Source organism: Pseudophryne corroboree, chromosome 9 (genome assembly GCF_028390025.1).
Source record: "Pseudophryne corroboree isolate aPseCor3 chromosome 9, aPseCor3.hap2, whole genome shotgun sequence".
Lineage (NCBI taxonomy): Eukaryota > Metazoa > Chordata > Amphibia > Anura > Myobatrachidae > Pseudophryne > Pseudophryne corroboree.
In genome coordinates, this window is record NC_086452.1 from 356,816,981 (window position 1) to 356,832,876 (window position 15,896).

The following is a 15,896-nucleotide window of genomic DNA, read 5'->3' on the forward strand; positions in this document are numbered from 1 at the left end:
GAGGAGGGTCATAGGGGGAGGAGCCAGTGCACACTAGATAGTCCTAAAGCTTTCTTTAGATGTGCCCAGTCTCCTGCGGAGCCGCTATCCCCCCCATGGTCCTTACGGAGTCCCCAGCATCCACTTAGGACGTTAGAGAAATATAGTCACATGAAGTGCACTAATGCTGCCCTGCAGTAGCTATACAGTCACACACAGTCCACTAATCCTGCCCTACAGTAGCTATGCAATCAGGCGCAGTGCACTAATCCTGCTTTACAGTAGCTACAGTATACAGTCACACACAGTGCACTAATCCTGCCCTAGCTATACAGTCAAAGTGCACTAATTCTGCCCTACAGCAGCTATACAGTCACATGTAGTGCACCAATGCTGCCCTACAGTAGATATATAGTCACATAAAGTGCACTAATGCTGCCCTATAGTAGCTATACAGTCACACACAATGCACTAATCCTGCCCTACAGTAGCTATTCAATCAGGCGCAGTGCACTAATCCTGCTTTACAGTAGCTACAGTATACAGTCACACACAGTGCACTAATCCTGCCCTAGCTATACAGTCAAAGTGCACTAATTCTGCCCTACAGCAGCTATACAGTCACATGTAGTGCACCAAAGCTGCCCTACAGTAGATATATAGTCACATGAAGTGCACTAATGCTGCCCTACAGTAGCTATACAGTCACACACAGTGCACTAATCCTGCCCTACAGTAGCTATTCAATCAGGCGCAGTGCACTAATCCTGCTTTACAGTAGCTACAGTATACAGTCACACACAGTGCACTAATCCTGCCCTAGCTATACAGTCAAAGTGCACTAATTCTGACCTACAGCAGCTATACAGTCACATGTAGTGCACCAATGCTGCCCCTACAGTAGCTATACAGTCAAGACACAATGCACTAATCTGCCCTACAGTAGCTATACAGTGCACTAATCCTGCCCTACAATAGATATTTAATCCTGCGCAGTGCACTAATACTGCCCTACAGTAGCTATTAAATCAGACACAGGGGGAAATTTACTAAGCTCCCGATTTTGACCGAGATGCCGTTTTTTCATCAAAGTGTCATCTCGGTAATTTACTAAACACTAATCACGGCAGAGATGAGGGCATTCGTAATTTTTTGCAAGTCCAAGTAAAAAATTACGAATGAATACACCATCGGTCAAAACGCGGCTGTTTAAGTATGAATCTCGGTCATTTACTAAGAAGTGCAAAGCAAAAAACAAACAAACACTGCCGTGAAAAATTACAACTCGTAAAAAAGTGCTAAAAAAAAACAGACCTACTTTTTTTTTCCGTGATTGGAAAAGCATGCAGGGATCCATGAGATCCGTGCATGTATATCAGTGGGAAGGGGTGGGAAAGTTGTTATTTTATTAAAAAAAATTGCGTGGGGTCCCCCCTCCTAAGCATAACCAGCCTCGGGCTCTTTGAGCCGATCCTGGTTGCAGAAATATGGGGGAAAAAATGACAGGGGTTCCCCCATATTTAAGCAACCAGCATCGGGCTCTGCGCCTGGTCCCAAAAATACGGGGGACAAAAAGAGTAGGGGTCCCCCGTATTTTTAAAACCAGCACCGGGCTCCACTAGCTGGACAGATAATGCCACAGCCGGGGGTCACTTTTATATAGTGCCCTGCGGCCGTGGCATCAAAAATCCAACTAGTCACTCCTGGCCGGGGTACCCTGGGGGAGTGGGGACCCCTTCAATCAAGGGGTCCCCCCCCCCCCAGCCACCCAAGGGCCAGGGGTGAAGCCCGAGGCTGCCCCCCCCCATCCAATGGGCTGCGGATGGGGAGGCTGATAGCCTTTGTTGTAAAAGAAAAGATATTGTTTTTTAGTAGCAGTACTACAAGGCCCAGCAAGCCTCCCCCGCATGCTGGTACTTGGAGAACCACAAGTACCAGCATGCGACGGAAAAACGGGCCCGCTGGTACCTGTAGTACTACTACTAAAAAAATACCCAAAAAAAGACAAGACACACACACCGTGAAAGTATAATTTTATTACATACATACACACATACATACATACTTACCTTAAGTTCCCACGCAGGTCGGTCCTCTTCTCCAGTAGAATCCAAGGGGTACCTGTTGAAGAAATTATACTCACGAGATCCAGGGGTCTAGGCTCCTCGGGAAATCCAGGGGTAATCCACGTACTTGCATAAAATAAGAAAACGGAAAGCCGAGCCACGAACTGAAAGGGGCCCCATGTTTTCACATGGGACTCCTTTCCACGAATGCCAGAAACCCACTCTGACTGATGTCTAAGTGGGTTTCTTCAGCCAATCAGGGAGTGCCACGTTGTAGCACTCTCCTGATCGGCTGTGTGCTCCTGTCCTCACTGACAGGCAGCACACGGCAGTGTTACAATGTAGCGCCTATGCGCTACATTGTAACCAATGATGGGAACTTTCTGCCCTGCGGTTGACCTAAAGTGACGTCACCGCTGAGCAGAAAGTTCCCATCATTGGTTACAATGTAGCGCATAGGCGCTACATTGTAACACTGCCGTGTGCTGCCTGTCAGTGAGGACAGGAGCACACAGCCGATCAGGAGAGTGCTACAACGTGGCACTCCCTGATTGGCTGAAGAAACCCACTTAGACATCAGTCAGAGTGGGTTTCTGGCATTCGTGGAAAGGAGTCCCATGTGAAAACATGGGGCCCCTTTCAGTTCGTGGCTCGGCTTTCCGTTTTCTTATTTTATGCAAGTACGTGGATTACACCTGGATTTCCCGAGGAGCCTGGACCCCTGGATCTCGTGAGTATAATTTCTTCAACAGGTACCCCTTGGATTCTACTGGAGAAGAGGACCGACCTGCGTGGGAACTTAAGGTAAGTATGTATGTATGTGTGTATGTATGTAATAAAATTATACTTTCACGGTGTGTGTGTCTTGTCTTTTTTTGGGTATTTTTTTAGTAGTAGTACTACAGGTACCAGCGGGCCCGTTTTTCCGTCGCATGCTGGTACTTGTGGTTCTCCAAGTACCAGCATGCGGGGGAGGCTTGCTGGGCCTTGTAGTACTGCTACTAAAAACAATATATTTTCTTTTACAACAAAGGCTATCAGCCTCCCCATCCGCAGCCCATTGGATGGGGGGGGACAGCCTCGGGCTTCACCCCTGGCCCTTGGGTGGCTGGGGGGGGGGGGACCCCTTGATTGAAGGGGTCCCCACTCCCCCAGGGTACCCCGGCCAGGAGTGACTAGTTGGATTTTTGATGCCACGGCCGCAGGGCACTATATAAAAGTGACCCCCGGCTGTGGCATTATCTGTCCAGCTAGTGGAGCCCGGTGCTGGTTTTAAAAATACGGGGGACCCCTACTCTTTTTGTCCCCCGTATTTTTGGGACCAGGACCAGGCGCAGAGCCCGATGCTGGTTGCTTAAAATAAGATTTTACTTACCGATAAATCTATTTCTCGGAGTCCGTAGTGGATGCTGGGGTTCCTGAAAGGACCATGGGGAATAGCGGCTCCGCAGGAGACAGGGCACAAAAAGTAAAGCTTTTTCCGATCAGGTGGTGTGCACTGGCTCCTCCCCCTATGACCCTCCTCCAGACTCCAGTTAGGTACTGTGCCCGGACGAGCGTACACAATAAGGGAGGATTTTGAATCCCGGGTAAGACTCATACCAGCCACACCAATCACACCGTACAACTTGTGATCTAAACCCAGTTAACAGTATGATAACAGCGGAGCCTCTGAAAGATGGCTTCCTACAACAATAACCCGAATAAGTTAACAATAACTATGTACAATTTATGCAGATAATCCGCACTTGGGATGGGCGCCCAGCATCCACTACGGACTCTGAGAAATAGATTTATCGGTAAGTAAAATCTTATTTTCTCTATCGTCCTAGTGGATGCTGGGGTTCCTGAAAGGACCATGGGGATTATACCAAAGCTCCCAAACGGGCGGGAGAGTGCGGATGACTCTGCAGCACCGAATGAGAGAACTCCAGGTCCTCCTTAGCCAGAGTATCAAATTTGTAAAATTTTACAAACGTGTTCTCCCCTGACCACGTAGCTGCTCGGCAAAGTTGTAATGCCGAGACCCCTCGGGCAGCCGCCCAAGATGAGCCCACCTTCCTTGTGGAGTGGGCCTTTACAGATTTAGGCTGTGGCAGGCCTGCCACAGAATGTGCCAGTTGGATTGTGCTACAGATCCAACGAGCAATCGTCTGCTTAGACGCAGGAGCACCCATCTTGTTGGGTGCATACAATATAAACAACGAGTCAGATTTTCTGACTCCAGCTGTTCTTGCAATATATATTTTTAATGCTCTGACAACGTCCAGTAACTTGGAGTCCTCCAAGTCACTTGTAGCCGCAGGCACTACAATAGGCTGGTTCAGATGAAATGCTGACACCACCTTAGGGAGAAAATGCGGACGAGTCCGCAGTTCTGCCCTGTCCGAATGGAAAATCAGATATGGGCTTTTGTAAGATAAAGCTGCCAATTCTGACACTCTCCTGGCAGAAGCCAGGGCTAGAAGCATGGTCACTTTCCAAGTGAGATATTTCAAATCCACCTTATTTAGTGGTTCAAACCAATGAGATTTTAGAAAATCCAAAACTACATTGAGATCCCACGGTGCCACTGGAGGCACCACAGGAGGCTGTATATGCAGCACTCCCTTAACAAAGGTCTGGACTTCAGGGACTGAAGCCAATTCTTTTTGAAAGAAAATCGACAGGGCCGAAATTTGAACCTTAATAGATCCCAATTTGAGACCCATAGACAATCCTGATTGCAGGAAATGTAGGAATCGACCCAGTTGAAATTCCTCCGTCGGAGCACTCCGATCTTCGCACCACGCAACATATTTTCGCCAAATTCGGTGATAATGTTGCACGGTTACTTCTTTCCTTGCTTTAATCAAAGTAGGAATGACTTCTTCCGGCATGCCTTTTTCCATTAGGATCCGGCGTTCAACCGCCATGCCGTCAAACGCAGCCGCGGTAAGTCTTGAAACAGACAGGGACCCTGCTGAAGCAAGTCCCTCCTTAGAGGTAGAGGCCACGGATCTTCCGTGATCATCTCTTGAAGTTCCGGGTACCAAGTCCTTCTTGGCCAATCCGGAACCACTAGTATCGTTCTTACGCCTCTTTGCCGTATAATTCTCAATACTTTTGGTATGAGAGGCAGAGGAGGAAACACATACACCGACTGGTACACCCAAGGCGTTACCAGCGCGTCCACAGCTATTGCCTGCGGATCTCTTGACCTGGCGCAATACCTGTCCAGTTTTTTGTTGAGGCGAGACGCCATCATGTCCACCATTGGTCTTTCCCAACGGGTTACCAGCATGTGGAAGACTTCTGGATGAAGTCCCCACTCTCCCGGGTGAAGATCGTGTCTGCTGAGGAAGTCTGCTTCCCAGTTGTCCACTCCCGGGATGAACACTGCTGACAGTGCTATCACATGATTCTCTGCCCAGCGAAGAATCCTTGCAGCTTCTGCCATTGCACTCCTGCTTCTTGTGCCGCCCTGTCTGTTCACATGGGCGACTGCCGTGATGTTGTCCGACTGGATCAACACCGGTTTTCCCTGAAGCAGAGGTTCTGCCTGGCTTAGAGCATTGTATATTGCTCTTAGTTCCAGAATGTTTATGTGAAGAGACGTTTCCAGGCTCGTCCATACTCCCTGGAAGTTTCTTCCTTGTGTGACTGCTCCCCAGCCTCTCAGGCTGGCGTCCGTGGTCACCAGGATCCAATCCTGTATGCCGAATCTGCGGCCCTCCAATAGATGAGGACTCTGCAACCACCACAGAAGAGACACCCTTGTCCTTGGAGACAGGGTTATCCGTAGGTGCATCTGAAGATGCGACCCTGACCATTTGTCCAACAGATCCCTTTGGAAAATTCTTGCGTGGAATCTGCCGAATGGAATTGCTTCGTAAGAAGCCACCATTTTTCCCAGGACTCTTGTGCATTGATGTACAGACACCTTTCCTGGTTTTAGGAGGTTCCTGACAAGCTCGGATAACTCCTTGGCTTTTTCCTCCGGGAGAAAAACCTTTTTCTGAACCGTGTCCAGAATCATCCCTAGGAACAGCAGACGAGTTGTCGGCATTAACTGGGATTTTGGAATATTCAGAATCCACCCGTGCTGTTTTAGCACTTCTTGAGACAGTGCTAATCCCATCTCTAGCTGTTCTCTGGACCTCGCCCTTATTAGGAGATCGTCCAAGTATGGGATAATTAATACGCCTTTTCTTCGAAGAAGAATCATCATCTCGGCCATTACCTTTGTAAAGATCCGAGGTGCCGTGGACAATCCGAACGGCAGCGTCTGAAACTGATAGTGACAGTTTTGTACAACGAACCTGAGGTACCCCTGGTGTGAGGGGTAAATTGGAACGTGGAGATACGCATCCTTGATGTCCAAGGATACCATAAAGTCCCCCTCTTCCAGGTTCGCTATCACTGCTCTGAGTGACTCCATTTTGAACTTGAACTTCTTTATGTACAGGTTCAAGGACTTCAGATTTAGAATAGGCCTTACCGAGCCATCCGGCTTCGGTACCACAAAAAGAGTGGAATAATACCCCTTCCCTTGTTGTAGAAGAGGTACCTTGACTATCACCTGCTGAGAGTACAGCTTGTGAATGGCTTCCAAAACCGTCTCCCTTTCGGAGGGGGACGTTGGTAAAGCAGACTTCAGGAAACGGCGAGGTGGATCCGTCTCTAATTCCAACCTGTATCCTTGAGATATTATCTGCAGGATCCAGGGATCTACCTGCGAGTGAGCCCACTGCGCGCTGTAATTTTTGAGACGACCGCCCACCATCCCCGAGTCCGCTTGAGGAGCCCCAGCGTCATGCTGAGGCTTTTGTAGAAGCCGGGGAGGGCTTCTGTTCCTGGGAAGGAGCTGCGTGTTGCTGTCTCTTCCCTCGACCTTTGCCTCGTGGCAGATATGAATAGCCCTTTGCTCTCTTATTTTTAAAGGAACGAAAGGGCTGCGGTTGAAAAGTCGGTGCCTTTTTCTGTGGGGGAGTGACTTGAGGTAGAAAGGTGGATTTCCCGGCTGTAGCCGTGGCCACCAAATCTGATAGACCGACTCCAAATAACTCCTCCCCTTTATACGGCAAAACTTCCATATGCCGTTTTGAATCCGCATCGCCTGACCACTGTCGCGTCCATAAAGCTCTTCTGGCCGAAATGGACATAGCACTTACCCGTGATGCCAGTGTGCAGATATCCCTCTGTGCATCACGCATATAAAGAAATGCATCCTTTATTTGTTCTAACGACAGTAAAATATTGTCCCTGTCCAGGGTATCAATATTTTCAATCAGGGACTCTGACCAAACTACCCCAGCACTGCCCATCCAGGCAGTCGCTACAGCTGGTCGTAGTATAACACCTGCATGTGTGTATATACTTTTTTGGATATTTTCCATCCTCCTATCTGATGGATCTTTAAGTGCGGCCGTCTCAGGAGAGGGTAACGCCACTTGTTTAGATAAGCGTGTTAGCGCCTTGTCCACCCTAGGAGGTGTTTCCCAGCGCTCCCTAACCTCTGGCGGGAAAGGGTATAATGCCAATAATTTCTTTGAAATTATCAGTTTTTTATCAGGGGCAACCCACGCTTCATTACACACGTCATTTAATTCTTCTGATTCAGGAAAAACTATAGGTAGTTTTTTCATACCCCACATAATACCCTGTTTAGTGGTACCTGTAGTATCAGCTAAATGTAACGCCTCCTTCATTGCCAAAATCATATAACGTGTGGCCCTACTGGAAAATACGGTTGATTCGTCACCGTCACCACTGGAGTCATCGCCTGTGTCTGGGTCTGTGTCGACCGACTGAGGCAAAGGGCGTTTCACAGCCCCTGACGGTGTTTGAGTCGCCTGGACAGGCACTAATTGATTGTCCGGCCGCCTCATGTCGTCAAACGACTGCTTTAGCGTGTTGACACTATCCCGTAGTTCCATAAATAAAGGCATCCATTCCGGTGTCGACTCCCTAGGGGGTGACATCCTCATATTTGGCAATTGCTCCGCCTCCACACCAATATCGTCCTCATACATGTCGACACACACGTACCGACACACAGCAGACACACAGGGAATGCTCCTAACGAAGACAGGACCCACTAGCCCTTTGGGGAGACAGAGGGAGAGTTTGCCAGCACACACCAAAAGCGCTATATATATATCAGGGATAGCCTTATAATAAGTGCTCCCTTATAGCTGCTTTGTTATATCAAATTATCGCCATAAATGTGCCCCCCCCTCTCTGTTTTACCCTGTTTCTGTAGTGCAGTGCAGGGGAGAGACTTGGGAGCCGTCCTGACCAGCGGAGCTGTGAGAGGAAATGGCGCCGTGTGCTGAGGAGATAGGCCCCGCCCCTTTTCTGGCGGGCTCGTCTCCCGCTATTTAGAGAAATCAGGCAGGGGTTAAATATCTCCATATAGCCTCTAGGGCTATATGTGAGGTATTTTTAGCCTTTATAGGTAATCATTTTGCCTCCCAGGGCGCCCCCCTCCCAGCGCCCTGCACCCTCAGTGACTGCCGTGTGAAGTGTGCTGAGAGGAAAATGGCGCACAGCTGCAGTGCTGTGCGCTACCTTTTGAAGACTGCAGGAGTCTTCAGCCGCCGATTCTGGACCTCTTCTGTCTTCAGCATCTGCAAGGGGGCCGGCGGCGTGGCTCCGGTGACCATCCAGGCTGTACCCGTGATCGTCCCTCTGGAGCTTGATGTCCAGTAGCCAAGAAGCCAATCCATCCTGCACGCAGGTGAGTTGACTCCTTCTCCCCTCAGTCCCTCGCTGCAGTGATCCTGTTGCCAGCAGGAATCACTGTAAAATAAAAAACCTAGCTAAACTTTTTCTAAGCAGCTCTTTAGGAGAGCCACCTAGATTGCACCCTTCTCGGCCGGGCACAAAAATCTAACTGGAGTCTGGAGGAGGGTCATAGGGGGAGGAGCCAGTGCACACCACCTGATCGGAAAAAGCTTTACTTTTTGTGCCCTGTCTCCTGCGGAGCCGCTATTCCCCATGGTCCTTTCAGGAACCCCAGCATCCACTAGGACGATAGAGAAATATGGGGGAACCCCTGTCATTTTTTTCCACATATTTTTGCAACCAGGATCGGCTCAAAGAGCCCGAGGCTGGTTATGCTTAGGAGGGGGGACCCCACGCATTTTTTTTTATTATTTTACAGTGTTTAATTAAAAAAAAAAAAAAAAATAAACCCCAGCACGGATCACACAGATCCGGCCGAGATTGATTGTAAAAAAAGTCGGCAGTGTTTTGCTAATCACTGCCGTAAAAATAGAAAAAAAACCACGAATGACATCGACATCGGAACAAAAGAAAAACCCGAATACGACAGCTTAGTAAATTAGTCGTAATCAATTCAAAAAGTTGCAGTTTTACACTTTCGATGTCATTCGTGATTGAACTTTGACCTGAATCTGGAAAATACGAATCTTAGTAAATTTACCCCACAGTGCACAAATTATGCCCTACAGTAGCTATTCAGTCAGATGCGGTGCATTAATACCTAGTGTTCCTTCTAGGCTGTTTCAGCAGGGTGCTGCACCCTGCCCATTTTTGAAATGTGAAAAAGCACCCTGCCCTTTTTCAGTGCACCCTGCAGACCATAAATCGCCCCCTTGTATACAGAATGCAACAGTCAGAGTGCATGTTACAATGTTGTCGTCTACTCCTTGCCCACCTCTGAAATTGGAACACAATTTCTATCCTTAGCCAACTGGATGGCAGAGGAGGCACTGTAAATAACACAGCACTCTGATATAGAGGGAAAGAACAGGGTAAGCAGTGAGCATGTACTGCTTACACTATTTCCCTAGTAGAACAGACTTATTTTTTTCCTGTCTATTTTAGCCCATTGTTTAACTTTTCTGTTTGATAACACATATGGATTATAACCACTTCAGCACTGGAAAAGACATTTATAATTATCTACTTATGTATATGCTACAGCCGATCTTTCAAGAAGACTGGACATATACAGAATGTTTCTCAGTACAGATGTTAGGTGTCTTATATGTATGCATGGGTATATGATTTACTAAGGGCAAAATGTATGTTCAAAAACTATAAACCTATGCGCTATGTTTTGTGTGCAAAGCGTCACATCAAAAATGTGCCCTTCAAAATAAAAATGTGCCCTCTTCAATGCTCAGCAAAACACTAAATACTGCCCTAGCTATAGTCGCATAGTGCACTAATTCTGCCCTAGCTATAGTCACATGCAGTGCATTAATCCTGCCCTAGCTATACAAAGTGCACTAATTCTGTCCTACAGTAACTATAGTCGCACAGTGCACTAATCCTGCCCTAGCAATTCAGTCACACACAGTGCGCAAATTCTGCCTTACAGTAGCTATACAGTCAGATGTGGTGCATTAATACTGCCCTAGCTATACAGTCACATAATGCATTAATCCTGCCCTAGCTATACAGTCAGACACAGTGCAGTAATCCTACCCTACAGTAGCTATACAGTCACACGCAGTGCATTAATCCTGCCTAGCTATACAGTGCACTAATTCTGCCCTACAGTAACTAAACAGTCACACACAGTGCACTAATCCTGCCCTAGCTATACAGTACAGTCAGACAAAGTGCACAAATCCTGCCCTACAGTAGCTATACAGTGACATGCAGTGCACTAATTCTGCCCTACAGTAGCTATACAGTCACAAACAGTGCATTAATCCTGCCTAGCTATACAGTCAGACACAGTGCACTAATTCTGCCCTACAGCAGCTATACAGTCACACACCCTGCACTAATTTTGCCCTATAGTACAGCTATACAGTCAGACACGGGGCATTAATACTGCCCTAGCTATTCAGTCAGACAAAGTGTACAAATCCTGCGCTACAGTAGCTATACAGTCACATGCAGTGCACTAATGCTGCACTACACTAGCTATACAGTCAGACGCAATGTACTAATTCTGCCCTGCAGTAGCTATACAGTTGCACACAGTGCACTAATGCTGCCCTACAGTAGCTATTCAATTAAGCGCAGTGCACTAATCCTGCCCTATAGTAGCGATTCAATCAGATGCAGTTCACTAATTCTCCCTACAGTAGCTATTCAATCAGGTACAGTGCACTAATCCTGCCCAACAGTAGCTATTCAGACGCACTGCACTAATCCTGCCCTACAGTAGCTATTCAATTAGGCGCAGTGCACTAATCCTGCCCAACAGTAGCTATTCAATCAGACCCAGTGCACTAATCCTGCCCTATAGTAGCTATTCAGTCAGACACAGTGCACTAATCCTGCCCTATAGTAGCTATTAAATCAGACAAATTGCACTAATCCTGCTCTACAGTAGCTATTCAGACACAGTGCACTAATCCTGCCCTATAGTAGCTATTCGGACACAGTGCACTAATCTTGCCCTACAGTAGCTATACAGTGCACTAATCCTGCCCTAGCTATACAGTCAGACACAGTGCACTAATTATGCCCTACAGTAGCTATACAGTCACATGCAGTGCACTAATTCTGTCCTACAGTAGCTATACAGTCACACACACTGCACTAATCCTGTCCTACAGTAGCTATACAGTCACACGCAGTGCACTAATTCTACCCTAGCAATTCAGTCACAAAGAGTGCACTAATTCTGCACTACAGTAGCTATACAGTCATATGTGGTGCATTAATACTGCCCTAGCTATACAGTCACATAATGCACTAATCCTGCCTAGCTATACAGTCAGACACAATGCATTACTCCTGCCCTACAGTAGCTATACAGTCACATGCAGTGCACTAAACCTGCCCTACAGTAGCTATACAGTCAGACACACTGCACTAATCCTGCCCTACAGTAGCTATACACTCACATGAAGTGCACTAATCCTGCCCTAACTATACAGTCAGACACACTGCACTAATCCTGCCCTACAGTAGCTATACACTCACATGAAGTGCACTAATCCTGCCCTACAGTAGCTATACAGTTACACGCAGTGCACTAATCCTGCCTAGCTATACAGTCAGACACACTGCACTAATCCTGCCCTACAGTAGCTATACACTCACATGAAGTGCACTAATCCTGCCCTAGCTATACAGTCAGACACAATGCACTAATCCTGCCCTACAGTAGCTATACAGTTACACACAGTGCACTAATCCTGCCCTAGCTATACAGTCAGACACACTGCACTAATTCTGCCCTAGCTATACAGTCGGACACAGTGCATTAATTCTGCCCTACAGTAGCTATACAGTCAGACACACTGCACTAATCCTGCCCTACAGTAGCTATACAGTTAAACGCAGTGCACTAATCCTGCCCTAGCTATACAGTCAGGCATAATGTACTAATTCTGCCCTACAGTAGCTATACAGTCAGACACACTGCACTAATTCTGCCCTACAGTAGCTATACAGTCAGACACACTGCACTAATCCTGCCCTACAGTAGCTATACAGTTAAACGCAGTGCACTAATCCTGCCCTAGCTATACAGTCAGGCATAATGTACTAATTCTGCCCTACAGTAGCTATACAGTCAGACACACTGCACTAATTCTGCCCTACAGTAGCTATACAGTCAGACACACTGCACTAATTCTGCCCTACAGTAGCTATACAGTCAGACACAGTGCACTAATTCTGCCCTACAGTAGCTATACAGTCAGACACACTGCACTAATCCTGCCCTAGCTATACAGTCAGCCACAATGTACTAATTCTGCCCTACAGTAGCTATACAGTCAGACACAATGTACTAATTCTGCCCTACAGTAGCTATACAGTCAGACACAATGTACTAATTCTGCCCTACAGTAGCTATACAGTCAGACACGGGGCATTAATACTGCTCTAGCTATTCAGTCAGACACAATGCAGTTATCAGTTATACACAGTGCACTGTCCATGTCCAAGGTATTCAGTCAGGAAGTCACTAATCCTGTGCAAGCTATAGGTTGGTAGCATGTATTGTATATGTTGTGGTTATGGCATCTGCCCAAGCACTTGCTGTGTGTAGTACATACCGGAGCTAAAGGTTCTCTTCTGCAAGCTGTCAATACAGCTGTTCCCTCACCCTGTATGCCAGTAAAGTATGCCGAAAACCTACAATCATATTTTTTTCCTAAAGAGCAAGAGTTATCCAAAAGAATATAAATACACACGAGCAGCTTCACCCGACAAGCACTATACACAGAATTGCAATTAGGAAAGGTTTTTCCTGCTTGTACCTCCATGGCATGTGAGCAGAAAATGAGCAACAAGGCCCATCCTCTGAAGCAGTCTGAAGCATTCCAGCAGCAGCTCATGTGTAATTGAATTGGCCCCCGAACCAATGTCTTACAAAGTATCAATACTTACTTTTGTGCTCTGTTTTTTTACAGTATTTTGTAAACTCGATCCCAGTGATTGCTTTAAAGAACTGAATTTCCATTTCATAGTGTGCAGGTTTTGTCTGCGTAGTTTTCCCATCTTCTGCATCAGCGTCATTACTACTGGTCCCTTGAAATGACAGTCTATAAAGAAAAGAATCTTAACTAAACGATTATCCATTTATAAATCACCAACATATTCAGATGCGCTGCAAGGAGTAAAGAAAACGTGAAGGGCTTTCATTAAATAATCTGTCTCACTAAACACCAAGATGAGGCAATAGGAATAACATTGCTCTAAGAGCTTCCCATCAATATACTGTACTATACATAATAGGAAAATGAAAGCCTGCTCGGTTAAGCTAAACATATAGATCAACTTGGATTGTTTCATTAACTTGTATCATGATTTGATATATCACATCTGTGTATCTAAATGTAATGAAGTTGAAAGTATATGCTCTTTTCACTGGCTGAGCAGGACCTCCATTCACTGAATTGAGTCTTCCTTAAAGCATCAAAAATACATTTCCCTGGGCACCACCTATTTCATATGAAATGCAAGATCTCCCTAGTTTAATGTAACTAGAAAGCAGTTAGGGTTTTGATTTTCTATTAAGCTCTTTCCTAAATATTATTGTTGATGGGCACATAAAAGTACCTGTGAGCATAAAGTGCTCTACGGGAAAGACAGCTGGCTATAAGGAGACCTTGTAAAGCCGTTGTATGAATTACATTATCACAACAGGTGCTGGATTAGCCCACTGTGAGTCCAAGCAAGAACATGTAGGAAAAGCTGAAAACAAAAAGCTCAGCTTCTCACATTGTAGAAAAGCCATTGCACACACAGTATTCTAGGATCCAGAGTTCCACTGCAATTGAGAACCTTTTTGTGGCACACTGTATGATTATATGTTTCAAAAATTGTGGCCAGCCTTACTAAAAGACTTGGTACACACCTATAAGAGCTACCTGCTAACCCGCCAATTAGGCAAGTTATACACACTTACCTTACCAACCGACTTGATATGTCAGGCCAGACATTACAACTGGGTGGTCATTTAATTTTATCTGCCCGACTGTGATATCAGTGTCGGCAGCCCCTGCAGCCAATGTACGGGCATTTGGCAGGTGACCCGTACACACAGGCATCAGCTGTCCTGCAGGGCCGACATGATATATTTGTGAACCAAGCCTTTCATAGACATATCAGGTTGACACACCCTCCAATCCCTTCACGGTACATTGTCATCTGTAGAGCGAGCGTTATATGGAACAGTGGGCAGATGTATTAACCTGGAGAAAGCATAAGGAAGTAATAAACCAGTGATAAGTGCAAGGGGATAAACGCACCAGCCAATCAGCTCCAATATGTACATTGACAGTTAGGAGCTGATTGGCTGGTGCGTTTATCACCTTGCACTTATCACTGCTTTATCACTTCCTTATGCCGTCTCCAGGCTTAATACATTAATGTAAATCCCATTTGAAAAAGTAAATAGATTTCGAAATTTTGGTGGAATAAAACAAAACACTTTCACAAACCCCACACAAATGCACACTGCTCTTCAAGAAATCTGGCCTACGCTGTCTGCTTAGACTCATAATTACATTTCATTTTTGCACCTATTAATTTTTGGCAGGGAAAAACAGCATGAATACTAACAAGGTCTTCTTGACGTAGGCACTGGAATGGAAGGCAATTTCTCTTGTATTCTCCCTGTACCGTTCATTCAGTTCCACAATTTCCTGAGTCAGAGATGAAATTAAATGATCACACTTCTCAATTTTGTTCTCCATCTTCACCATAAGCTAGTATAAAAGAGAAAAACAATTAGCCATTTAATAGCGATTCAATCTAAAAATGTAAAAAAACAAAACATAACATTTATTGGTTAAATTGTTATGCTAGCTGGACAGTTGATATAACTGAAAGACGTATGGCTCATAGTACCTATTTATTCAGCTTTTTTTTCTCAGTCACTAAAATATCTAACACTTCTTCCATAAAATGCTTACTTTCAGGATATTTTTTCTTCAGCTGATAAACAACTATCCTTATTACAATAAATAAACTAAATTGTGTTCTGCTATTCAAAAAAGATTGCCCTTTATTTGCAACCACAGATGGTGATCAAACAGCTGTTACCATCTCAAGTGCAAGAATAAAATACAAAAACATCTGCTTAAACACATATACAAAACACGTATACATCACACTGCGATTAAGCAATAAAAAAAAGCACCAATTAGAGTCAGTGGTGCCTTCACAAACACATAATCACAAGCGGTTCGCTAGAACTCGTGACCATCACCAACATAATCCTTGACCACCTGCAAATAATACTAGGGTTTGTTCTAGCACCCTACACATGTCACAACCGGTGCAGTTCCTTTTTCCTGCCTGGGGTGTTGCTCTCTGCTCTGGTGCTACTAGCACACTCTGGTCTGTATCTCAGGGCTGAGTCACAGACCAGAGTATGCTAGAAACACCAGAGCAGGGAGCGATAACACAGGCAGGAAAAGA

General features: G+C 45.9%; 1 protein-coding gene across 4 annotated transcripts in view; it reads right to left on the reverse strand.

The window, feature by feature from the left end:
* The window catches only part of CENPP (centromere protein P), a 748,246-nt gene that overhangs the window by 685,203 nt on the left and 47,147 nt on the right, over positions 1–15,896 (reverse strand). For all 4 annotated transcript variants that reach the window (XM_063940717.1, XM_063940719.1, XM_063940716.1 and 1 more), the window contains exons 2-3: positions 15,036–15,181; positions 13,359–13,513 (exon numbers count right to left, since the gene is read on the reverse strand). In XM_063940717.1, the coding sequence (XP_063796787.1) occupies positions 13,359–13,513; positions 15,036–15,178 (298 nt within the window). In that variant the 5' untranslated portion in view covers positions 15,179–15,181. The remainder of the gene's footprint in view (positions 1–13,358; positions 13,514–15,035; positions 15,182–15,896) is intronic.